The sequence below is a fragment of the Mobula birostris genome, chromosome 3 (genome assembly GCF_030028105.1).
Source record: "Mobula birostris isolate sMobBir1 chromosome 3, sMobBir1.hap1, whole genome shotgun sequence".
Lineage (NCBI taxonomy): Eukaryota > Metazoa > Chordata > Chondrichthyes > Myliobatiformes > Myliobatidae > Mobula > Mobula birostris.
The window spans coordinates 20,277,077-20,303,860 of NC_092372.1; the positions used below are offsets into that span (position 1 = coordinate 20,277,077).

Below are 26,784 nucleotides of genomic sequence, written 5' to 3' on the forward strand. Positions count from 1 at the left end.
TGACAGAATTGTATCTAGCTTCAGATGAAGAACAATCTGTAGTGGTTGTACCAGGTATGCCTTGGGAAAATATTTTGTGGTTTAAATATGTTCTATAAATTGATATTTAATCATTCTCCAACATGTTTGATCTATATTGCACCCCAAAAATCTACAAAATTTGTGTGAAAGTAAACACAATAATATTAAATATTTGTTTATTCAACCTTAGTAAATGAAATGATTAATACATGTATGAGAATAATCTATCGCATTTTACTTTTGGATTGTGACATCTTTGTGCTTTGCAAGTAGCATCTATTGTAAAACATATTAATATTAGTATCCAGTGACTTCTGTTTAGCCTAATTTCTGTCTTTCATAATTTAAAACGTCTTTTATTTTGCTTAAGTGATGTCTTCTACTTCAGTTGTGGATCTTTCTAACATTTACTTAGAGAATGAATTATTATTGATATTGCATTTTAGCTGTTCCAAAGTACAATAAAAACTTAGGTTTTCAGCTCAGCTCACCTCAGTGGTTGTTGCTGGTGACTTCAATCATGCCTACATAAAAACAGTCCTGCCAAACTTCTACCAGCATGTCAACTCCTCAATCAGAGGAGAGAATATATTAGACCTTATTTATACCAATGTTCACTAGCCTCCAATGCTGACCTCTGCCACCACCTTGGACAATCAGACCATATATCTATTTTGCTAATCCCTGCATACAGACCACTGGTTAAATGAGTCAAACCAGTATACAGGAAGATCAGGATTTGGCCTTAAGGTTCCACCTCCGTGTTGTAGGACTGTGCCACGGACCAGAGCATATTCAGGGAGGCAGCTACCTACGATCATCACATCAGCATTGATGAATATGTGGAAGCCTTAGAAAGGGTGCAGAGGATATTTACAAGGATGTTGCCTGGATTGGGGAGCATGCCTTATGAGAATAGGTTGAGTGAACTCGGCCTTTTCTCCTTGGAGCGACGGAAGATGAAAGGTGACCTGATAGAGGTGTATAAGATGATGAGAGGCATTGATCGTGTGGATAGTCAGAGACTTTTTCCCAGGGCTGAAATGGTTGCCACAAGAGGGCACAGGTTTAAAGTGCTGGGGAGTAGGTACAGAGGAGATGTCAGGGGGAAGTTTTTTACTCAGAGTGGTGAGTACGTGGAATGGGCTGCCGGCAACTGGAGGAGGTGGATACGATAGGGTCTTTTAAGAGACTTTTGGACAGGTACATGGAACTTAGTAAAATAGAGGGCTATAGGTAAGCCTAGTAATTTCTAAGGTAGGGACATGTTCGGCACAACTCTGTGGGCCGAAGGGCCTGTATTGTGCTGTAGGTTTTCAATGTTTCTATGTGGGATCAGTGACTGGCTACATAGGAAAATCTTTTGAGGGCATTACCGTGATTAATGTATGAGATCATGAAAAGGCAATGTAACTTCATTGGACATGTGATTAGGAAAGAAGAGTTAGAATGCACGGTAATTATGGGAAAGATTGAAGGGAAGAAAGCAAGAGGAAGACAAAGACAAATGATGATGGAGACAGCAGCCAGAGTACTGGAAATGAATACCAATGAACTGATCCACTTGACCCGAAACAGAGGTGTGTGGGCCATGGCAGTCCAAGCTCAAACTGGGCATGGCACCTGATGGTGATGACGACTGTGATTAAACACTGCACTGCCAGAGGGCAAACCAGAAACCATGGAGAAGTTCATCCACTGCTTGGGGATCAGGATGCTGCCTTTGGAACGGGCTTTAGGACGACTGTAAGGTCAGCAAGAGCCGCACTCTCTGTGTCATCAGGAAAGCGAACGAGTGCACTCAGAAATTTCCCAGCCACTTTTGTGACACCGGGGGTATTTGGCGGTTGTGGCAAGGTATACAAACCATATCAGATTACAAGTCCACCCTGCACATCAACAACAGTGACACATCCTTTCCTGTTAGGCTGAATGCCTACTGTGGAAGATGTGACACAGTGAGTGACGGAAAGCCCTCTCTCCCCCTGGGGAACAGGAACCCTGTCTGGCCGTAACCGGAGTGAAGAGGATACTATCCGGGATAAACCCACGCAAAGCGGTGGGGCTGGACAATATATCTGGTTGGGTGCTGAGGGATTGTGGGCTCCAGCTGACAGTGATCTTAATGGACATCTTTAACATTTGTTTGCAACTGCCCACTATCCCTGTAGGCAGCCACCATCATTCCAGTGCCCAGGAAAACAATGGTAACTGGCCTAAATGATCACAGCCCAAAAGCACTGACATCAATAATAATGAAGTGCTTTGAGTGGCTGGTAGTGGATCCGTATAAAATCTCACTACCCAGTTACATTATGTCTGCTGTTCAAACTGGTCTGCCAATGATGCCTTACCTCAGCCCTCCACTCCTTCCTGTCCCACCTAGAAAACAATGCCTCTTGTGCTAGGTTTTTGCTCATCAGCTTGGTGTTTAACACAATCATCCCTTAGAAGCTGGTGGGCAAACTGTCTTTGCTGGGACTCAACCTCCCTGTAACTGAATCTTGGATTTCTTGACAGAACGACCCCAGTCACTCTGAGTTAGCAGCAATATCTCAAGATTTGCGAGTGCTAGGTGGGGTGGGGGCAGGTTAAACTAGAGTTGCAGGGGGATAGGAACCAAAGTGCAAGAACAGTTAATGGAGATGTTGTGGAGACATGTTGTTAAGACCTTAGACAAAGTCAGGAATCAAAAGACTGAGCTTAGTGCGACTAATGTTCTGAGCTGCATTTATTTTAATACAATAACAATAAGAAGTATTGTTGGAAAGGCACATGAGGTCAGAGAATGGATCATCACCTGGAATTATGATATTGTAGCCATCAGTGTAACTTGGTTGTAGGAGGGGCAGGACTGGTACTCAATATTCTGGGCTTCCATTGTTTTAGATGTGGCAGAGTGGAGGGATAGCATTACTGGTCAGGGAAAATGGCATGAATGTAGAAGATTAAGAGAAGATTTGATAGAGGTATACAAAATCGAGGTGTACAGATTGGAAAAGCCTGCATTTACCCTTTGAGGTTGTGTGGGAGGACAACTGGAGGTCATAAGTTAAGAGTGAAAGGTGAAATGTTTAAAGGGAACATGAGGGGAAGCTTCATTCAGAAGGTCATGAGAGTGTGGAATGAGCTGTCAGCACAGCTGGTGCATGTGAGCTTGATTTCAACTTTTAAGAGAAGTTTTGATAGATACATGGATGCAGGGGTATGGAGGGCTATGGAGGCTGTTTAAATGGTTTAGCATGGACCGGTTAGGCTGAAGGGCCTGTTTTTGTCCTGTACATTTCTATGACTCTATCACACTGAACAGTGGTATGCACCCCCCCACCAGGACTGTGTGCTCAGCCCAGTGCTGTAACGTCTGCACTGCCAGATCCAGTTCAAACTGCACCAACAGTGGTTGGCCTCATCAGCGACAATGATGATCTGGTATACAGAGCAGAGGTAGAGAGGTTTGTCAAATGGTGTGAGGAGAATCTGAGTTTCAATGTGGACAAGACAAAAGAAATATTTGTGGACTTCAGGAGGTTGCTGGTTGACCACTCCATTGCCATGGAAAGAGTGAAGAGCTCAAAGTTCCTTGGTGTGCACATAATGGATAATCTAACCTAGACCTACCACCTCATTAGTCAAAGGGGCACAGCAACGTCTACACGTTCTGAAGAGTTTGAGGCAACCAAGGTTCCCCACTCCTATTCTAAGCATTTTTTTTTTTACAGGAGCACTATTGTACCTGTCTGGTACAGATGCTGTGAGGCATTGGACTGCAAGACACTACTACAGAGGGGGGGTCATGGGGTCTCCCTTTCTTCCCTCCCCCCCCCCCCCCCAGTTTATGATATTTAGCAGGGTTGTATACAAAAGGCCCGATGCATTGTTGAGGATCCCTACCACCCAACCCCCATTCTGTTTGACCAACTCCCATCAAGAAGAGAGTATAGTAGCATCAGGGCTACCACTGCTAGACTGGGGAAGAGCTGCTTCCCTCAGGCACTGAGAATACCCTGCCGCCACTGAGGGCTCATCACTTGGACAGTGAGCTGTGAGCTGTTTACCTATTCTTTACACTTGCCTTTTCCATTGTATTTTGTTAATTGATTTGTGGTAATAGTTTGTTTCATGTGCTGTGTGTGCATCGTGGTCTGGAGGAACATTGGTTGTATATATTTGTATTGCGATGACAATAAACTTGAGCTCTCTGGGAACTGACACCTCTCGTCTGTTGTGATGTATTGCAATGCTTCTGAGACCAGGGTTTCCTAGTGCATGATTTGCAGAAGGACTGTGTGCAAGTAATGCAGTTAACAAAGTATTCATCAGTTGTTGGGGGCATTCAATTAAAAAAGAAAAAGGGAAGTAATGTAGAGTTGGAGTCAATTATATATGGCATTGATGAGACCAAATCTGAATATTGTGTATTGGATTGGTTTCCTTGTCAATGAAGGATGTTAATGTATTGCCAGCAGGTCAGATTTTTTTTTCAGCAAAAGCTGCAATGAATAGTTTGAGGAGAAATTCAGACATGCCAACTCTATCCACTGGAGGTTAGAAAAATGAGCAGGGATTTGAAATATCCGATTTTGAGGACTTATGGTGAATGTGGGGGGATGTTTCTTGTAAGAAAATCTGGAACCAGGGAAACTATGGACAAGAGTCTTTGGTACTCTGTTCCTCAAAATGGTGGAAATAGAGCCCTTGAATATTTTAAATTCAGAAATGAATTTTTGATTAGCAAGGTGCAGAGGGTTATTGCATATAAACTGCTGGTGCAGAGTTGGAGTTGGGGGTTAAAGTTGAACACTAGGCAATAACATCTCAGCTACAATTATCCTCAATGCTTGTGCCCTGCAAGGCTCAGTCCTCAGCTCTTTACTCCCTATACACTCATGACAGTGCAGTTGCATTCTGCTGTAATGCCATCTACATGTTTACAAATGGTGCCACCATGTAGTGGCTGGATCACAGTGGCTGGCTTCAATCAATTTTTATGATCCTCTACCTGTGACGCCACTTTCATTGAATTATGGATCTGTATGCCCAGATCCTTCTGATTCTTAGCTTTCTGAGGAAGTCGAGGTGCTGGTGTGTTTTCTATAAAGTTGGACCAGGGCATGTTTACACCTCGGAATTTGAAGCCAAACAGCCATTTCCACCTTGGCACCATTGATGCATGTAGAAGCGAGTGCACCAGTCCCTTCGTGTAGTCCATAACTAGCTGTTTTGTCTTCTCAATATTGAAGGAAAGGTTGTTGTCTTAATTCTGTGCCACCAGGCTCTGCCTAATCAACATATCAACTGCTTGAGGAGCGACTCTGACCCACTACAGTTTGCCTACGGTTGCAACAGATTAACCAGCAGATGCCATTTCATTGGTTCTTTACTCAACCCTGGAATATCCGGATAGTGAAGAGGCATACATCAGGATGTTTTTCATTGACTATAGCTTGACATTCAATTCTATCATGGCCTCAAAACTTATCAATAAGCTTCAAGTCCTCGGCATCAATACCTCCTTGTGCAACTGGATACTCGATTTTCTAGTGAACGCAGCAGGCCAGGCAGCATCTCTAGGAAGAGGTACAGTCGACGTTTCGGGCCGAGACCCTTCGTCAGGACTAACTGAAAGAAGAGCTAGTAAGAGATTTGAGAGGGGGAGGGGGAGATCCGAACTGATAGGAGAAGACAGGAGGGGGAGGGATGGAGCCAAGAGCTGGACTGTTGATTGGCAAAAGGGATATGAGGGGATCATGGGACAGGAGGCCTAGGGAGAAAGAAAAGGGGGAGGGGGGTAAAAGCCCAGAGGATGGGCAAGGGGTATAGTGAGAGGGACAGAAAGAGAAAAAGGAGAGAGAGAAAAAGGATGTGTGTATGTAAATAAATAACAGATGGGGTACGAGGGGGAGGTAGGGCATTAGCGGAAGTTTGAGAAGTCAATGTTCATGCAATCAGGTTGGAGGCTACCCAGACAGAATATAAGGTGTTGTTCCTCCAACCTGAGTGTGGCTTCATCTTTACAGTAGAGGAGGCTGTGGGTAGACATATCGGAATGGGATGTGGAATTAAAATGTGTGGCCACTGGGAGATCCAGCTTTCTCTGGCGGACAGAGCGTAGGTGTTCAGTGAAACGATCTCCCAGTCTGCGTCGGGTCTCGCCAATATATAAAAGCCCACATCGGGAGCACCGGACGCAGTATATCACCCCAGCCGACTCACAGGTGAAGTGTCGCCTCACCTGGAAGGACTGTCTGGGGCCCTGAATGGTGGTGAGGGAGGAAGTGTAAGGGCATGTGTAGCACTTGTTCCACTTACAAGGATAAGTGCCAGGAGGGAGATTGGTGGGGAGGGATTGGGGGGGATGAATGGACAAGTGAGTCACATAGGGAGTGATCCCTGTGGCCGTCAACTCTGCTCTCAAACGCATCTCCCCCATTTCATGCACATCTGCTCTCACTCCATCCTCCTGCCACCCCACTAGGAATAGGGTTCCCCTTGTCCTCACCTACCACCCCACCAGCCTCCAGGTCCAACATATAATTCTCCGTAACTTCCGCCACTCCAACGGGATTCCACCACTAAGCACATCTTTCCCTCCCCGCCCTCCCCCCCCGCTTTCCGCAGGGATCACTCCCTACGCAACTCCCTTGTCCATTCGTCCCCCCTCATCCCTCCCCACCGTTCTTCCTCCTGGCACTTATCCTTGTAAGCGGAACAAGTGCTACACATGCCCTTACACTTCCTCCCTTACCACCATTCAGGGCCGCAGACAGTCCTTCCAGGTGAGGCGACACTTCACCTGTGAGTCGGCTGGGGTGATATACTGCGTCCGGTGCTCCCGATGTGGCCTTTTATATATTGGCGAGACCCGACGCAGACTGGGAGATCGTTTCACTGAACACCGCCAGAGAAAGCAGGATCTCCCAGTGGCCACACATTTTAATTCTACGTCCCATTCCCATTCTGATATGTCTATCCACGGCTTCCTCTACTGTAGAGATGAAGCTACACTCAGGTTGGAGGAACAACACCTTATATTCTGTCTGGGTAGCCTCCAATCTGATGGCATGAACATTGACTTCTCAAACTTCTGCTAATGCCCCACCTCCAACTCGTACCCCATCCGTTATTTATTTATATATACACATTCTTTCTCTCTCTCCTTTTTCTCCCTCTGTCCCTCTCACTATACCCCTTGCCCATCCTCTGGGCTCCCCCCCCCCCCCCTTTCTTTCTCCCTAGGCCTCCTGTCCCATTATCCTCTCATATCCCTTTTGCCAATCAACTGTCCAGCTCTTGGCTCCATCCCTCCCCCTCCTGTCTTCTCCTATCATTTTGGATCTCCCCCTCCCCCTCCCACTTTCAAATCTCTTACTAACTCTTCTTTCAGTTAGTCCTGACGAAGAGTCTCGGCCTGAAACATTGACTGTACCTCTTCCTAGAGATGCTGCCTGTCCTCCTGCGTTCACCAGCAACTTTTATGTGTGTTGCTTGAAATTCCAGCATCTGCAGATTTCCTCGAGTACTCGATTTTCTACACTTGCAGACCTCAGTCAGTTCGGATTGATGGCAACATCTCCATAATCACCATCAGTACAGGTGCATCACAAGGCTGTGTGCTTAGCCCCCTACTTTATTTGCTCCAATGCCACATTTAAGTTTGCTAAAGATGCCACTGTCATTAGCCGAATCAAAGGTGGTGGTGAATCAGCATGTAGGAGGGAGATTGGAAAATCTAGCTAGGTGGTGCCACAACAATTTTCCTCTCACTCAATGTCAGCAAAACCAAGTAGTTGATCATTAACTACAGGAGAAGGAACCCAGGGGTTTATGAGCTGGTCCTCATCTAGGGATCAGAGGTGGAGAGGATCAGCAGCTTTAAGTTCCTTGTGTTATCATTTCAGAGAAACTGTCCTGGGTCCAGCACACAAGTGCCCTTACAAAGGAAGTATGGAAGTGCCTGCACTGTTTTTAGAAGTTTGTGAAGGTTTGGCATGGCATCTACCCTTTGACAAACTTCTGTAGATATATGGTGGAGAGTGTATAGTGTGGTTGCCTCACAGCATGGTATGGAAGCACCAAGGCTCTTGAGTGGGAAATCCTATGAAAAATAGTGCATACAGCCCAGTTCATCGTGGGTGAAACCCTCCCCACCATTGAGAACATTTATTTGGAGTACTATCGCAGGAAAGCAGCATCCATTATCAAGGACCCCCACTGTTCAGGCCATACTGTCTTCTCGTTGCTGCCATCTGGGAGGTACAAGAGCCCACATCACCGGTTTCAGGAACAGTTGTTACCCCCCAACCATCAGACTCTTGAACCAAAGGGGATAATTTCACGTGCCTTCTCTCACCAGAACACTGAACTGTTCCAGCATCCTATGGACTCACTTTCATCTTGTGTTCTCAATATTTGTTGTTTATTTACTTATTATTATTTTGTTGTCTTTCTCCATGTTGTGTGCCTTTTATTGTATTTACTGTGAATGCCTGCAAGAAAATAATATCAATGTTGTATGTAGTGACATATATGTACTTTGATAATAAATTTACTTTGAAGTGAAGAGCTGCCAGAGTTATTTGCTGTCAGAGTTAATTTATTTGCATAATATTCTGGAGGGGAGTAAACAGTCGGCTTTTCAGGCAGAGACCTTTAATCAGGACTGGAAAGAAAGGGGGCAGAATAAGAGGTAGGGGAAGGAAAGGAGTACACGTTGGTGCGTGATAAGTGAAACCATATGAGAATAAAGGATGGTGAGGTGATGAAGTAAGAAGTTGGGAGTGATGGAGGTGAGGAGGCAAGGGGCTGACAAAGAAGGAATCTGGTATTAGATGACATTGGGCCATGGAAGAAAGGGGAGGCAGAGGGGCACCAGAAGTAGGTGGTGGGCAGTTGAGAAGAAGAAAAGGGGTGGGATGGGATCCAGAATGGGGAATGGAAAAAGGAGGAGGTAGGAGAAATTACCAGAAGTTAGAGAAAACTATGTTGATGCTATCAGGTTGGAGGGTACCCTGATGGAATGTAAGGTGCTGCTCCTCCAGTCTCAGTGTGGCCTTATCATGGCAGGCCATTGTAAGACATGTTGGGATGGGAAGTTGAATTCAAGTGAGTGGCTGTAGGATATCCTGCCTTTTACAGTGGACAGAGTGAAGGTGCTCAGAGTGATACTAACAATGTTTCCTGCATCTTACTTTTAAAAGGTAATTTATTTATCTGTTTGCTGATGATCTGAAGGGTATCTTTACAAAATGTTTATTGCATTTATTAGGATTGTTGATGGAAGGAAATGTCAGATCTGAAACAAATGCAAAATGCTGCAAAATTCAAGAAGTTAGAGCAAAATCCACACAAAATACTGATTTCATTTTTGTGAATCCTATGAAGACTAGACCTGTAAAGCTATCCATGTCAAATGAGGTAAACTTTTGTAATTTTATTGCATTCTGTAAGCTATTGAAGATTATGTCCTTGTATGATATTTTGTGCTGTAAAGTATGCTCTAAGTAAGGAAATTGGAGTCGTGTAACTGGCCACAGTAATCATGGAGTCTTTAATTTGATTTGCCTAGTCTTATGTGTAGATTAATTCTACAATGTAGAAAATAAGTTACTGGAATGTATGTACGACTGCATTATGGATCAGTATAACAAGGAACCAAATGAAGGACTGATTGTTAGATTACAGATTATTTAGTGTCGTCTCCTGTACACAAGTGTAAAGAAGAATAAAATAATAGTTACTGTGCAACCAATGAAGCATGACCGCCCCCACAAAAGATAAAGAACAAACAACAATGAAAAGAACAGTAACAGAAATACCTAATAGTTTATATACATGGGTAAGTCACACCTAGAGTATTGTATAAAGTTCTGGTCTCCTTACTACTTTTCAAAAAAAAAAGTGTGTATTTGCTGTAGAGTGAGGAAAAATTGACCAGACTGATTGCTGGAATGGTGGATCTGTCATTTAGGGAGGGACTTATTTTAAATTTAAATTTCCTCTCCCACTTGTGCCACTGACTTCTGCAAGTAGAATTATCTGAATTATCTTTATTAAATTTATATGCGGTCTTTGAGTTTGTTCTCCCCTCCCAGGTTTGTTTCCATTGTCTCACTGAATTATTTTTGTGGAGAAATAGAGATATCACAGGAAGTTGAGTTCTTGACTATACTGGATTTAGTGTGGATCACATGGCAAATTGAGTCATTGGAATAAAAGTTAGGAGGTAACATTTGGAACATGAGAATCCCACAGGTCTAATGTGGAGTTGAAGGGAAAGATGGAGGGGATATTAGCATGGAAGAAATGTAACAAATTTTTTGGTGTTTTGTCCTAACAAGGTTATTAAGGAGAAGCAGGGGTCTAAGACTGCATCTTTGAAGGACCTTTGCCCAGAAGACAAGAGGCGCATTGCTAACCTAATCAGGGAACTTGCAAGGTGAGTTTCACAATTTTTAATTTGTCTTGGTGTCCACGTTATCTCCATGTTCCGGTCCATTTCCCCCAGATTCTGTTATTCATTTACACACTATACCAAACTACCTTCGTGTGTTTCACAAAGAGGCATCCTCCAATCAACATTTCCATCAGTAGCTATGTGTATTAAGCTTCTCCTTGTATAAGGTAATCCACACTCGTATATGCGACTTCTGGAAAAATAAAAGTACAAGCTCACACAAATGCTTGTGCTATTCTGGAATCAGAACCACCTTCATTCTCAGGAAATATTGCTTCAGGATCTTTGCAGATTTTCTTTGCTGATGGCACCCAAGATAATTTGTAGTTCACTGTTGGACTGAAGGAATATTTATATAAAAACAAAGTTGGGCTAGGAAGTAGGAGCATTCCATTCTTGGTCAATGGTTTGCATTCAGACTTCTAAAAAGGCTTTGATTGTATTGCAGAACTTCTAAAAGTGCAGATATTCTTGAGTGACCCTCTTTTCCTGTAGACTTTGATTCTGCTTTGTGATAAAATACTGTTATGAATATTTTACCAGCTTACAATCTTTGGGTGCTCTTTGGTGTTTTGCAGTTTGTGCTATTCCTTCCTGCCTGAATCCAAACTGCTTCAATGGGCCAAATGGCCTAATTCTGCTCCTATGTCTTATGGTCTTACTTCTCTGTAAACTTGCTTGAAGCTTGTGTTAGAAACATGGAACACATACAGCACAATACAGGCCCTTTGGCCCACAAAGCTGTGCCAAACATGTCCCTACCTTAGAACTACCTAGGCTTTACCCATAGCCCTCTATTTTTCTAAGTTCCATGTAGCCATCTAGGAGTCTCTTAAAAGACCCTATTGTTTCCTTCACCACACCGCCGCCAGCAGCCCATTCCACACACTCACTACTCTCTGTGGAAAAACAAACAAACAAACTTCCCCCTGACATCTCCTCTGTACCTACTTCCAAGCACCTTAAAACTATGCCCTCTTGTGCTAGGCATTTCAGCCCTGGGGAAAAGCCTCTGACTATTCACACGATCAATGCCTCTCATCACCTTGTACACCTCTATCAGGTTACCTCTCATCCTCGTTTGCTCTAAGGAGAAAAGACTGAGTTCACTCGGTCTATTCTCATAAAGCATGCTGCCCAATCCAGGCAACATCCTTGTCAATCTCCTCTGCACCCTTTCTATGGTTTCCACGTCCTTCCTGTAGTGAGGCGACCAGAACTGAGCACAGTACTCCAAGTGGGGTCTGACCAGGGTCTGCAACATTACCTCTCAGCTTTTAAACTCAATCCCACGGTTGATAAAGACCAATGCACCGTATGCCGCCTTAACCACAGAGTTAATATTGACTAAGCTTCTAATATCAAATGTACTATTTAAGAAATTTTTCCTTTGTTAGGTGTTCTCGTAGTACTACTTTTTCTGGATTTTAAAGATTAAAGTCTGTCACGAGCCTTGTGGCCCATCGGGCCGGTGCTTATGCCAGTTCTTCTTCTGGATAGCCCATTGTACTTAGAGTTCAGAGTTTTAATTGAAGTCTAATGGCATTTTTATTTTAAAGAAAATGCCTGATCTGAGTAGCAGTTTATTGTAACTGGTTACAAAATTGATTTATCATAAACTTTATCCCAGTAAATTGTGTACTAATTTTCTTAAAGGCACATTCATGTAAGAATATAACTAATCTAAAAAGGGCTTGGTTTTAAGATGGTATAAATAGAGCTTATTAAATGCCAACACAAATCAGTAGTAGTTAGTATGGGATATCACAAGATGTCAGAGGACCAGACCAGTTGATTCTCCAAGATATGTGAACAGTCTGGTGCTATGTAATGTAATTTTTTTGGCTTCAGATTGTACAGCAAAACTCGAAACTAAGGACTTTGGTCTTAGATTGGCAGATTCTCCAGATTACTACAGGCTACTCATTACACCAACATGCTTTTTTTTTTCCCCTTTGTGTATGTTACAGTATTATGACATTTTGCATTGAGTTTGAAGGAGTGAGAAACTGAGCTGTGGTAAGTACATAGGGAACACAGGAAACACAACCTGGTGAATTGTCAAGCAAGCTGAAACATGAGACACAGAGACACACACAATCTTGACTGTTGTAAAATTACCCACATTCCTGACTGCTGGTGTCTCTAACCCCTCTTTACTCTGGCCATGTAACCAGCAATATTCCCTGTAATATGTGGCTGACCGAAGGCCTGTGGGTAATAGACTTCATATAACCATGAATGAAGCAAATGCATAACGAATATTGGATTTTTGGAGTTTTATGTGTTGTATTTTGTACCGCTATGATTATGCTCTGTCTGGAAAATAAATTTATTTTTGATCTTAAGAATTATTTTTAAAAAGTCTTTGCATACACTGCTATGTTATGAGAGGTATGAGAACAGTGGACAACTTGACTGGATAAGGAACTGGAATGCAAAAGTCTAGCTCAAGATCAGGGGCAGTTATCTGTCTAGTTTTGAAATGTTAAACTAGTATTTAGAAAAGATGAAGCTGCTTCAGAGATCTTAAAGCAGATAAATGGCAATACAATAGGAGCTCAAAAGGGTTTATTATTTCAGTGAATTGATGACAGTATGGGGAAAATGGGTGTAGAAGAGATGCACAGATAAACGATGCTGGTCATCTTTCTTAATTCATGGTTAAATTTGGAAAGCACAGCTGTGTTGGAAAGATTCATTTCCTACAAATTTTGATGACCCAGGCAATAACTGAGGATCTGAAATTGGGATTGCTTAAAGTATTACAAACTAGAATAGTGATCTGTTATAGTGGTAACTGCAGTGATGGTTTTGTTCTGAATAAATACCGTATTTTAAGTGAAACTGTTTGTGCTGCAGTTTGTGATATATCCCTAATTCTACTAAAATATCTTAATGTTTTGATCCTAATTCTCTAAACCATAGCAGCTCCTAAGCCTATGCCAATATCTCTGTCTGGGCATAATTTATCCTAGCTACTCAACATCCCCCACACTCTGCAGTTGCTGGGCATGAGTACATTCCTTTTAAGAAATAGACCATTTTGCTTGAACTAGGCAAATTGTAGAATGTATGAACACAATTGGAATTGCACTGGTAGACTGAAGATGGCCAAATCAAAGTGTCAATGAAGTTTCTAATTTTAAGAATAACCAACAGAAGAAGTTGTTGCCCTGCTGTCCACAAACTGAAATTCTGTCTTTTTGGAAGTTGCCATACAAAATTTCAATGTTATCTACATTTTGGAATTTGCACATTCTTGCTTTGATCTTTGTGGGCTTCTCCTGATCAATGTCCAATGAAATGATGATTTGGTTGGGGTGGAGGGTTGCTGGTGTGGTTGGGGATTAGGCTGTTGCTGGTAGCAATTCCTGTGTATTGCAGTAGGAGGAAAAAAAGCTTCACAGAAATAGAACTTGGAAGTGGGAGCATTTTGTCAAATATACAGTTAAATAAGTCTTTTATTTAAATAAAAATTGTAGAAATGTTGCCATTTGGAATTACTAATCTTTTATTTGTTGGTATTTCCTTATATTGACTTGAATTTTATGAAACAGGAAATAATAATTAATCAAGAGTAAAGGCCAGAAACAAAAGCCATCAGGGTCACTTTATATAGCATGTTTTGTAGAGCGGATTTAGGCCAGTTGGCCCATCTAGTGTGCTCTACCATTTCATCATGGCTGATCCAACTTTTCCTGTCAGCCACAATCTCCTGCCTTCTCTCTGTATTCCTTCATGCCCTGACCAATCAGGAATATATCAACCTCTGCCTTCTATATACATAAAGACTTGGCCTCCACAGCTGGCTATGGTAAAGAATTCCACAGATTCACCACTTTCTGGCTAAAGAAATCCCTCCTTATCTCTGTTCTATAAGGGCACTCTGCTATTCTGAGACTGTGTCCTCTGGTCTTGGATTTGTTCACCAAAGAAGACATCCTCTCCACATCCACTCTATCAAGGCCTTTCATCATTTGATAGGTTTCAGTGAGGTCACCTTCTATTTTTCTGAATTCTAGTGAATACAGGCCCAGAGCCATCAAATGCTCTTCATATGCCAAGCCATTCAATCCTGGAATAATTTTCATGAACCTCCTTGAACCCTCTCCAGTTTCAGCACTCCCTTTCTAAGATAAGGGGCCCAAAACTGCTCACAATACTCCAAGTGAGGCCTCGCTAGTGTTTTATAAAGTCTCAACATTACACCCTTGCTTTTATATTCTAGTCCTCTTGAAATGAATGCTAATATCGCATTTGCTGTCCTCACCACAGACTGAACCTACAAATGAACCTTTAGGGAGTCCTGTGCAAGGAGTGCATGACCATTTACTTCCCGACATTATATCTGCTATTTCTTTGCCCATTCTCCTAATCTAAGTCCTTTAGTAGCTTTCAAAACTACCTGCCCCTCCACCTATCTTCATATTGTCTGCAGACCTTTTGACAAAACCATCAATTGCATCATCCATATCATTGACATAAACTGTGAAAAGAATCGGTCCCAACACAGACCCATGTGGAACACCACGAGACACTGGCAGCCAGTCCAAAAAGGCTCCCTTTATTCCCAGTCTTTGCTTCCTGCCAATCAGCCCTGCTGTATTCACGCTTGTTAAGCATGCTTGCTGTTTAAGCAGCATTGTGTGGCACCTTTTCAAAGGCCTTCTGAAAATCCAAGTACACAACATCAACCAATTCTCCTTTGTCGATATTGCTTGTTATTTCTTCAAAGAATTCCAATAGATTTGTCAGGCAAGAATTTCCCTTGAGGAAACCATGCTGACTGCGGCTTATTTTCTTAAGGGCCTCCAAGTAGCTTGAGACCTCATCCTTAATAATTGACTTTAACATCTTCCCACCCACTGAGATAAGACTAACTAGCCTATAGTTTCCTTTTTTCCTGCTTCTGTCCCTTTTTGAAAAATGGAATGACATTTGCAATTTTCTAGTTTTCCGGAACCATTCCAGAAGCTGAGTGATTTTTGAAAGATCATTAGAGATCTCCAATGCCAGCACATCTTTTCTTAGATAAGGAGCCCAAACGCTCACAATATTCCCAAGTGCGGTCCGACCAATGCCTTATAAAGCCTTAACATTACATTCTTCCTTTTATATTCCAGCTCTCTTGAAGTGAATGCCAACATTGCGTTTGCCTTCCTTACCTCTGACTCTACCTGCAAATTTACCTTTAGGGAATCTTGCACAAGGATTCCCAAGTCCCCTTTCAACACTGATTTTTTTTTTAAATTTACTCCCTGTTTAGAAAATAGTCTTTGCCTTTATTCCGTCCTAAGTGCATGACCATGTACACTATACTACATCTGCCATTTCTTTGCTCATTGTCCTAATCTGTCTAAGTCCTTCTGCAGTCTCCCTGCTTGCTCAGCGCTACCTGCCCCACCTCTGATCTTCGAATCGTCTGCAAACTTGGCCACAAAGCCCTCAATTCCATCATCAAAATTATTAAATTTGTAATGTGAAAAGAAGAGCTCCCAACACTGACCCCTGAGGAACACACTAATCACTTGCAGCCAAGCAGAAAAAGTCCCCTTTATTCCCACACTTTGTCTCTTGCCCGTCAGCAAATCTTTTATTCATGCCAGTATCTTTCCTGTATTAGGATGGGCTTTGTGTGCGGCACCTTGTCAACGGCCGACTGAAAATTCAAGTCACAACATCCACTGGCTCTCCAATGTCTATCCTGCTTGTTATTTCCTCAAAGAATTCCAACAGATTTGCCAAGCAAGATCGTCCCTAAGGAACCCATCCTGACTTTGGCCTATTTTATCGTGTACCTCCAAGTATTTCAAAACCTCATCCTTAATGTACTCCAACATCATCTTAACCACTGAGGTCAACAAACTGGCCTATAATTACAATTCTACTGCCTCCTTCCCTCCTTAAAGACTGGAGTGACATTTTCCAGTCCTCTGGAACCATTCCCCAGGGTTTAGTGATTCTTGAGAGATCATTACTTATACCATGAGGAATGAGATGTGATTTGCTGACTTATTTCACTGTATGTTTTGATGTACATGTGACTAATAAATCTAATCTTACCTTCTTTATCATGTTCAACTTCAGATTTTGCCAATACAACAAGAACCTTCTAATTTTGGATATAGGAAATGTGGATCGATGTAACATTTGACATCCAAACTATGGTGTCACAAATTTGTAGAAAACATGATTGGCTTGGGTATCTTTTTGTATCTCACTTGGTCATAACCTTGAGTTTAAAAAAACATTTTGCTTCTTTGTATCATTTTCTTTCCTGTTGCTCATTTCCTCACTTGTCTGTTAAGCTAATTTACTGCTATTCTTCCAGTTTCTACTTTCCCACTTTTACTACTTGCAGTTTTCTAGTTCTGATATCTTTTATACTGTTTATATCCTTTTGCCCTTTCTTTACTATTGCCACTTCAGGTTATAATGAACAATTCAGTAAGTTTGCAAAGTTGACTGACTTTGGAATGTATCAGTCATTTTGCTGGAATGGGGGAAGGAGGGGTGGTTGTGAGAAGTAGAGGTATATGGTGAAATCCAGTGGCCTTGAGCCAGGGTATTACCCAGGTTGTGGAATAATTTGCGTTGTAGAGCCACCCAATGGCACACTTTAGTATTGTATCTGTAGGGCAGCCAGCTTTGGAGGCACTTGCATTAAAAAAAGAGTTAAAGCCTGTCCCGAGCCTTGTGACCCATCGGGCCGGTGCTTATGCCTGTTTCTATGGCGCGAAGCGACTGAGAGTATGAGCCCTTGGCGTGCTGAGCAATGGCCAGTTGTGAAACCGCAAGAGTGGGTCCCATTCCTGCAAAGAACCATAGTCACTGTGCAACTCCAGGTCAGGGTCTTCAAAAGAACCCTGAAAGGGAAAAATAGAGGTATTAAAGATGGAAATAGAACTATTTCCGAAGATGCACGCAATGGAATCGCCGTTAGGTGCCATTGACCCTCCAAAGCTCTGCCGCCTTTTTTGAAGAATGACATACAAAAGTCAGTTCTAACATCTGTGTAGAAGCAAATTTTCATGTGTATAAAGATAGCAGGGCAAATTGATAACATTGTTAAAACATAATGGTCCCTTGGCTTTATAGCTAGGTGGAAGATTTATGCATTATAAATTATTAAGCTGAAATGCCTGTTCGGATACTTAAGTCTTTGATACTTAAGTGACTTACAGAATGATAAAGTTCAAAATAAAATTTATCAGAGTACATGCATGTCACCACACATAACCCTGCGATTCTTTGTCTGTGGGCATATTTAGCAGATCTATAGAACAATATCTCTAAACTGTAACCAGCAGGAACTGTTAACTGAACAAACTGTGCAAATACCGATATAAATAAATAACGAGCATGAAATAACAATATAACAGAGTCCTTAAATGACTGTAGCTATCCCCTTTTGTCCAAGAGTCTGTTGGTTGAGGAGTAGTAAACGTTCTTGAACCTCGTGGTGTGAGTCCTGAGGCACATGTACCTTCTACCTGATGGCAGCAACAAGAAAAGTGCACTGCCTGGGTGGTGTGAATTTTTGATAGATGCTACTTTTCTACAGCAGCGCTTCCTGTAGATGTGCTCAATGGTTGGGAGGGTTTTACCTGTGATGTACTGGGTAGGAGTTTCCGTTCAAAGGTATTGGTGTTCCCATACCAGGTCGTAATGCAGCCAGTGAGTACACTTTCCACCACACATCTATAGAAGTTTGTCAAGGTTTTCGATGATGTGCCGATCTCCACAAACTCCTGAGGAAGTAGGGGTGCTGTTGTGCTTTCGTCACAATGATATTAATATGATTGGCCCAGGGCAGGTTCTCTGAGATGGTGATTCTTGGGAATTTAAAGTTACTGGCCCTCTCCATCTCCAATCCTCCGATGATTGCTGGCTCCTTTATACCTTGGTTTCCCTTTCCTGAATTCTACAATCATATCAGAGATGAGGGAATCAGTTTCGTAGGAAGGTTGGAGAAGATGAGGTTGTGGAACTATTATTTACTTATTTGCACAATTTGTCTTTATTGCATTGGTTGTTTGTCAGTCTTTACAGGAATAATTTTTCATAAATTCAATTGTATTTCTCTGTTCTGTGAATGCCTGCAAGAAAATGAATCTCTAGGTAGTATACAGTGACATGTATTTTGATAAGTTTATTAAAGATTGTGGGTAGATTTAATGGTCAAAATTATGAAAACATTAAATATAATTGATATAAACAATTTCAACTGAGACAAAAGTTAAGACACTTAAGTCAATTGACTATGAGAGGGAAGATGAGGATTTTTGAAGCGATTCATCTGCTGAATGGGGGAGTTCCTAGAAAAGACAGTATTTATCCAGTTGTCTATTTTTATTTATCTATCGAAAGTTGAGACAAGTTTGCATCTTAAATAACTAATTGTAGTAGATTGCACTTTTCAGGAATAGGTGATTGCTTTTAAGAAACATTGAGCAGATTATGCAAATGAAAACCCAATGCTGGAAAGTCATTTTGGTTAAAACCCTATTTGCTTATATGCTTCCCTGTGTAGAGTAAGTGAAGAGAAAGAAGAAACAAAGGAGCGATTAAAGGCTGAACAAGAATCATTTGAGAAGAAAATCAAAGAACTGGAGGATCAAAATAACCTCATTGTGACTGAACGGGAAGATATCCTTAAGTGGTCAATCATTTTGAATTTATAAATATTATGTTCCAAAATGAGCAGGATATATCTGTATTTTATACATTTGATATAAATAGACCTAATTTAACAAATGTTGGATGAAAGAAGAGCTGCTGCTTTTAAAAATTAAGAACTTCTGAAAATTTGATAAGTTTTAAAAAAATTCAGACCGCACTGGAATATGGTGAGCAGTTGGTACTTGTCTAAGAAAAGATGTGCTGGCATTAGAAAGGGTTCACGGGAATGATATCAGGAATGAAAGGATTAATGCATGCAGAGCGTTTGATGGCTCTGGTTTGTATTCACTGGAGTTTAGCAGGATGGGGTGGGGGGAGATCTCATTGAAACCCATTGAATACTGAAGGGGCTAGGTAGAGTGGATGTGGAGAAGATGTTTCTTATAGTGGGGGAGTCTGGGACCAGAGGGCACATCCTCAGAATATGACGCCTCCTTAGAACAGAGAGGAGGAGGAATTTCTTTATCCAGCAGGTGGTGAATCTGTGGAATTCATTGCTGTGAAGGCCAGCTCATTGGGTATATTTAAGGTGAAGGTTGGTAGGCTCTTGATTAGTATGAGTGTCAGAGATTATGGGGAGAAGCAGAAGAATGGGGTTGAGGAGATGATAGCCATGATAGAATGGTGGAGCAGACTCAATGGGCCAGATGGCCAAATTCTGCTCCTATATCTTATGGTTTAACACTCAAAGGCTCAATGGGAGGCTCAATCCCAGATAGCAATGGTAGACGTGTATGGAGATTGCTGGGAATTTGACAAATTTCTAAATCATCTCTGGCCTATATTTTATTAATGAAAGACAATGGTGATAATACAGAATACAAGTCAATCATCAGTGACAGGGAAGTTACTGGAAAGACTTGGGTGGGGGGGGGATTAATTTGCACTTGGAGATGTAAGGATTAAATTGGCTTTATTAATTGGGCATCCTGTCCAATTAATTTGGCTAGCGTCAAATAGGTGGGTTACTGGGTGGCGTGGTTCATTGGGTCAGAAGGGCATCTTCCGTGCCGCACTTCTAAATAAATATAAGTAATTAGTGCTTATCAAAAAAAGTTATTAGGTGTGTTGATGAGGGAAATGTAATTATGTGGACTATATTAGTAAGACTTCAATAAGGTCTACATGGGAGGCTAGTTCAGACAGTCTATGGAATTCATGTTAATTTAACTTGATGGCATGTAGAAGGTTACAGCTGAAGTCTAATGACAGTGGTGCATGTAAAAACGGGCTGAGATGCTTGCTTTTTGTTATATACGGTACATTAACAATTTGAATATGAATGTAGATGGCATGATTAATAACTTTGCAGAGGTTATGGTACAGTTATATAAATCATTAGTTTCACAGCCTCTATGAAGTGTCTAGCGTCTGCACTGACTGCCTCTATTCGTATTCAAGATCCATAGACAGACTACCCTAGTAGCCCCATTGTTTCTACCTGCTCTTACTGTGATGAACTCATTTCCTCATATCTGGACTTTATATGTTTCCTTTTGTCCAGTCCCTTCCCACTATTGCACACATACTATTCATACTTCCTATATTTGTATCCAAATTGATGTGTATAACAAACTATCGATGTCTCAGAGCTGACTCCAAAAGCACAACACTGGTCAAGCCCCATCTGACGCATGTCAGTGGTCTTGCCAAAGTCATGTAGTCATCAACTGCATTAACATATGAATGCATTTTGTGGCTATCTCTGCTCCAGCAAATTCTGTGACCACGTAGCTTTCCCCTTGGTGCTGTGATTTCCTCTTGTATTTATCAAAGTGCTATTTTGTAGGTTAGATAGCTACTGTACATTACCCTTGCTGTAGGTGGGTGGGAGCTGAACTGGTGGAGTCGATGGGAATGTGAGAGAGGATAGTTTACAAGGAAATAAATGAGGAAATAGGATTGATGGGAATACACCAAAAGCCATTTTAGACAATAGGCTAAGCAACCTAGTAGCTGTAAGAAAATAACTTCATTTGAGCACTTCACTCAGATGGAATTGTTGCTGAACCCTAATGCATACATTTCATACGTTAGCACATTTCATACGTTAGCATATGCAAGACTTGCTATTAAATACTAAACCAATATATTTAACCAGAATGTCCACATGAGGTTTTTCTTAGCTAGCAATGTGAACAATGATACAGGGCACTGGTGAGAATACACCTATATCTTGTTTTGTTCTCTACCACCACCTATAGATATCTCGCCTTGGAAATGTATTACTGTACCTTTTTATTGTGGGTGTAAGTCCATGAATCAGCTTTGTAAGAGTACTAAATGAATTGCAGAGGTTCAAAAAAAGTACCTCATCTTGAATTGGGGATGAGTACTAAATGTTGGCATTGCTAAATTTGTCTGCAATCCCGAAAAACAAAATAAATGGGAGGGGGAATTAGGCAAGGGTTGAGCAGGCTGGTTCTATTCTTGTTGAAGAACTGATCTATTTGTCTATCAGCTGCACTGTCCCACATCTAAAACTTGTTGGGTTGAGGTAATTGTACATTGCTATTTATTTCTGTTAAATTAGTTGATCAATTATGTCCCCTTTTCTGTTGCTTAGGGTTAGGGTTGCTTAGAATCTCTTTTTAATATGTTGTCCAACTTACTGTCTTGGGAAAAACTATGGTAAGGCAATTAATATTCCCGCTATTTCATTTTCATTACTCATGAGCATTGTTTCTCCCCTAATAACCTACCTAACCTCTTCTTGACTTTTTTCCTCTTTTCAGTGATTGTAGAATACTTTAGTTTTTCCTTTGCCTTCCTAATCCTTTGCTTTATCTTCTTTGTTTCCTTTTGTTATCTGTTACTTTTTTCTTTAATTATGCTTTTTCATTTATAAAGTGTCTTTCTTTCTTTCTAGTTTATTTTTTCTTTGTAGTGTGATATACTGTACTTGTGTTCCCCAATAAAATTAGTGTTTTGCACTGAGAAGGCTTTTATAGTTTACTTTTTACTGTTCTCATCTGTTTAAAAATCATCTTTACAGTTGACTGAGTTTGAGCTCCTGTCATGTGCTCTTATCAAATTTATCTTGTTATTATGTTATGACTGTTATTGAATAGGTCTAACTTATGGTTGCTTCATGTATCTATACTAATTAGTTAGCTATTACTGGATCAAGCAATGTTCTATCTCATTTGAGTTTCTTCTGTTAAATACTGAAAATACTCAAAATGTCTGCAGTGTGAGTTAACATTTCAGGTTGATGAACCCTCACCTGATCAATGATTTGAAATGTTAACTGTGTTTATTTTACTGGGTGCTGCTTGGTCTGTTGAGTACTCCCAGTATTTTCTGATTTTTTTTTAAAATTGGATTGCAACTATATCCAATCTTTTGCTTCCTGATTTTAAAAAAGAATCTGAATAACAGGATTCCCAATATCTTCTAAAAAGACTTTATAAAATCTTTATTTCTCGTACCTTTATTTCCTCTGCCAGTTATTTGTGGTTAGTTTAAAACCTTTCGTGATTGTTACTTTGTCTTTCTCTCTCCACCCCCCCTCCACCCCCAATCATCTCTTTTTCCACTGTTAGGTCGTTTATATTATTCTTCAGCGTGATTAATTACCTTTTCCTCTTTATATTGCCATTATGTTGCTTCTAATTAGTACAACTAATTCAAGACCTTCTACTCATACATCATTCCTAATTGTTAGAATCTGCTTTATTTATCAGTTCTGCTCTTTATGTAACCATGTTTCAATTATTCCGATTACTTCCTCACTTTGGGTTATTGCCTTTGCCAATTGTTTGGTTGCAAGGTGCTTTAGAGTCAAGGTTTTAATTTGTCCTTGATTTTTAGTATTACTTTAACTGCACCAGTATGAATCTTTACAAGCCAATTATGTTACTATATATGTGTAATTTTGATAGATAAAAGACAATTCTTGAGTGTAACTAACAGGAATGCAGTGGTGTTTACCATGCTCATGTCAAAGGCTTAAGAGTTAAATCATTAAAGAAAATGGTGAATATGATGAATTAGCAAGGTTGGCTCAATTTGTAGTCACATTCCTGCTAAGAATTATGACAACCTGCCCCTTCAAAGAATTAACTATTTTCAATCTCTTTATTGCATGTTAAATCAATGTGGGAAATATTTCCAACGGAATTGATGAATTAGCATTTATCACAGTCTTTGCTTCTACAATTACAGATCAAAGCTAATTCCTGATTTTTTTTTTAAGGAAGCAAAGCTTTTCCTTACATCATCATGTGTCTTTTAATCACTGTAATTCTGTAACCTTTGGTCCTTCACTTCTCCATCAATCAACTTGCAGTGATGGGATCATACGCCTTTAATAGTCTACCAGATTTCCTTGGCATTATCTGGACCTAATTTCTAGTTCCTGTTGATTTTTTAGGGTGTTTGAATAAAGCCTGGAAAAGATGGCCCATGTTTTCCCTAAGCTGAAAAGGAAAGGGTAGAAGTGTAACAGTTGAGGACAAGTGTGATTTTGGCCTATTCACAGCTTGAGATGGAAAATTGCAAGCTGTGGTATAAGTAAATAGAGGTTTAAGAGATGAGTTTCACAATGCAACTGTTTAATTATGTTCAAGTAGCAAATAAAAACACAACTTATCATTTAAAGCTCAAGTCATTTTAAAATATTATGCCAGTTATCCACTAGAGGGCATGGATAGCAATAGGATTACAAAGTAGAGTCTGCTGTGATTATTACATATTTTCCCTCATGAATTTGGGTGAAAACATCCATAAAGTAATGCATTTAAAAATACAATCCAGTATGTCAAAATGTAAGTTTTATCTTTTCCCTGCAGTCAAATTCAATCTTGTGACTTTTCTTTCTTGTGAATGATGCATTTCAATTTGTGCTGGACAATCACCAGTAGATGGTAACACCTTATTCTTCATCGTTCGTCCTTTATTGTTATCAATATGAGATGAAGAAGCTTCTTGTTTTTCCAGGTGTTTCCCTATGTAAAATTTGCAGGGATGAGCTCTTGGACATATAGTTCCTTTTGCCTTGAAGTGCAGTGGAGCTGATCATGGCTTCACATATCCAGATGTCTTCTGGAACATCTACCAATCAGTAATTCCTCAGTGTCTGACCTTGTATTGAATTTGGTGTATTCTGCTGAGGAAATAAGAAAGATACAACATAATCTGTTTGACATTTCTTATTTCCTCAGCTAGTGTTGAAATTGCGGGGGCCCTGGCAGAAATATTTAAAATGTCGCTGTCTACGGGTGAAGTGCCAGAGGATTGGAGAGTGGCTCATGTTGTTCCGTTGTTTGAAAAAGGATCGAAAAGTAATCCGGGAAATTATAGGCCGGTGAGTTTAACGTCAGTAGTAGGTAAGTTATTGAAGGGAGTACTAAGAGACAGAATCTACAAGCATTTGGATAGACAGGGGCTTATTAGGGAGAGTCAACATGGCTTTGTGCATGGTAGGTCATGTTTGACCAATCTGTTGGAGTTTTTCGAGGAGGTTACCAGGAAAGTGGATGAAGGGAAGGCAGTGGATATTGTCTGCATGGACTTCAGTAAGGCCTTTGACAAGGTCCCGCATGGGAGGTTAGTTAGGAAAATTCAGTCGCTAGGTATACATAGAGAGGTGGTAAATTGGATTAGACATTGGCTCGATGGAAGAAGCCAGAGAGTGGTGGTAGAGAATTGCTTCTCTGAGTGGAGGCCTGTGACTAGTGGTGTGCCACAGGGATCAGTGTTGGGTCCATTGTTATTTGTCATCCATATCAATGATCTGGATGATAATGTGGTAAATTGGATCAGCAAGTTTGCTGATGATACAAAGATTGGAGGTGTAGTAGACAGTGAGGAAGGTTTTCAGAGCTTGCAGAGGGACTTGGACCAGCTGGAAAAATGGGCTGAGAAATGGCAGATGGAGTTTAATACTGACGAGTGTGAGGTATTGCACGTTGGAAGGACAAACCAAGGTAGAACATACAGGGTTAATGGTAAGGCACTGAGGAGTGCAGTGGAACAGAGGGATCTGGGAATACAGATACAAAATTCCCTAAAAGTGTCGTCACAGGTAGATAGGGTCGTAAAGAGAACTTTTGGTACATTGGCCTTTATTAATCGAAGTATTGAGTATAAGAGCTGGAATGTTATGATGAGGTTGTATAAGGCATTGGCGAGGCCGAATCTGGAGTATTGTGTTCAGTTTTGGTCACCAAATTACAGGAAGGATATAAATAAGGTTGAAAGAGTGCAGAAAGGGTTTACAAGGATGTTGCCGGGACTTGAGAAACTCAGTTACAGAGAAAGGTTGAATAGGTTAGGACTTTATTCCCTGGAGCGTAGAAGAATGAGGGGAGATTTGATAGAGGTATATAAAATTATGATGGGTATAGATAGAGTGAATGCAAGCAGGCTTTTTCCGCTGAGGCAAGGGGAGAAAAAAACCAGAGGACATGGGTTAAGGGTGAGGGGGGAAAAGTTTAAAGGGAACATTAGGGGGAGCTTCTTCACACAGAGAGTGGTGGGAGTATGGAATGAGCTGCCAGACGAGGTGGTAAATGCGGGTTCTTTTTTAACATTTAAGAATAAATTGGACAGATACATGGATGGGAGGTGTATGGAGGGATATGGTCCGTGTGCAGGTCAGTGGGACTAGGCAGAAAATGGTTCGGCACAGCCAAGAAGGGCCAAAGGGCCTGTTTCTGTGCTGTAGTTTCTATGGTTCTATGGTACACCATATACAACTTGAGGTCAATCTGCTGGAAAAACTCTGAAGGTTAAACAGCATTGGTGGGAGGAAAGAAAATTGAAAATATTTTGGGTCAAAACTCTATATCAGGATTGAGTGGAGAGGTGCTCACCCCTCCATATCTATCCTTTCGTCTGCAATGGCCATCCTGAACTCGCAGTCAACTTCTCTCCCCATTCCCACACTGACCTGTCCATTCTTAGCCTTCTCTACTGCTAGGATGCAGCCTGATGCAAACTGTAGGAGCAACTCCTATATTCCAGGTTTTATACACACATTTTAATTCCACATCCCATTCCTATTCTGACATGTCTATCCACGGCCTCCTCTACTGTAAAGATGAAGCCACACTCAGGTTGGAGGAACAACACCTTACATTCCGTCTGGGTAGCCTTCAACCTGATGGTATGAACATCGACTTCTCTAACTTCCGCTAAGGCCCCACCTCCCCCTCGTACCCCACCTGTTACTTATTTTTATGCACACATTCTTTCTCTCACTCTCCTTTTTCTCCCTCTGTCCCTCTGAATATGCCTCTTGCCCATCCTCTGGGTCCCCCCCCCTTGTCTTTCTTCCCGGACCTCCTGTCCCATGATCCTCTCGTATCCCCTTTTGCCTATCACCTGTCCAGCTCTTGGCTCTATCCCTCCCCCTCCTGTCTTCTCCTATCATTTTGGATCTCCCCCTCCCCCTCCAACTTTCAAATCCCTTACTCACTCTTCCTTCAGTTAGTCCTGACGAAGGGTCTCGGCCTGAAACGTCGACTGCACCTCTTCCTACAGATGCTGCCTGGCCTGCTGCGTTCACCAGCGACTTTGATGTGTGTTCCTATATTCCACTTGGGTAGTCTATAACACAAGATTAAAGATTGTTTGTTTATTGTCATTTTCCAGTATGAGAGTGTTGATATCAACGTGTG

At 41.3% G+C, this 26,784-nt stretch overlaps 1 protein-coding gene across 5 annotated transcripts in view; it reads left to right on the top strand.

The window, feature by feature from the left end:
* Positions 1 to 26,784, top strand: part of kiaa1328 (KIAA1328 ortholog) — a 144,994-nt gene that overhangs the window by 1,328 nt on the left and 116,882 nt on the right. For 2 of the 5 annotated variants that reach the window (XM_072252347.1, XM_072252348.1), the window contains exons 2-5: positions 7 to 54; positions 9,287 to 9,435; positions 10,359 to 10,456; positions 19,011 to 19,126. In XM_072252347.1, the coding sequence (XP_072108448.1) occupies positions 9,295 to 9,435; positions 10,359 to 10,456; positions 19,011 to 19,126 (355 nt within the window). In that variant the 5' untranslated portion in view covers positions 7 to 54; positions 9,287 to 9,294. The remainder of the gene's footprint in view (positions 1 to 6; positions 55 to 9,286; positions 9,436 to 10,358; positions 10,457 to 19,010; positions 19,127 to 26,784) is intronic. The other 3 variants (XM_072252345.1, XM_072252346.1, XM_072252344.1) reach the window with 2 other exon arrangements.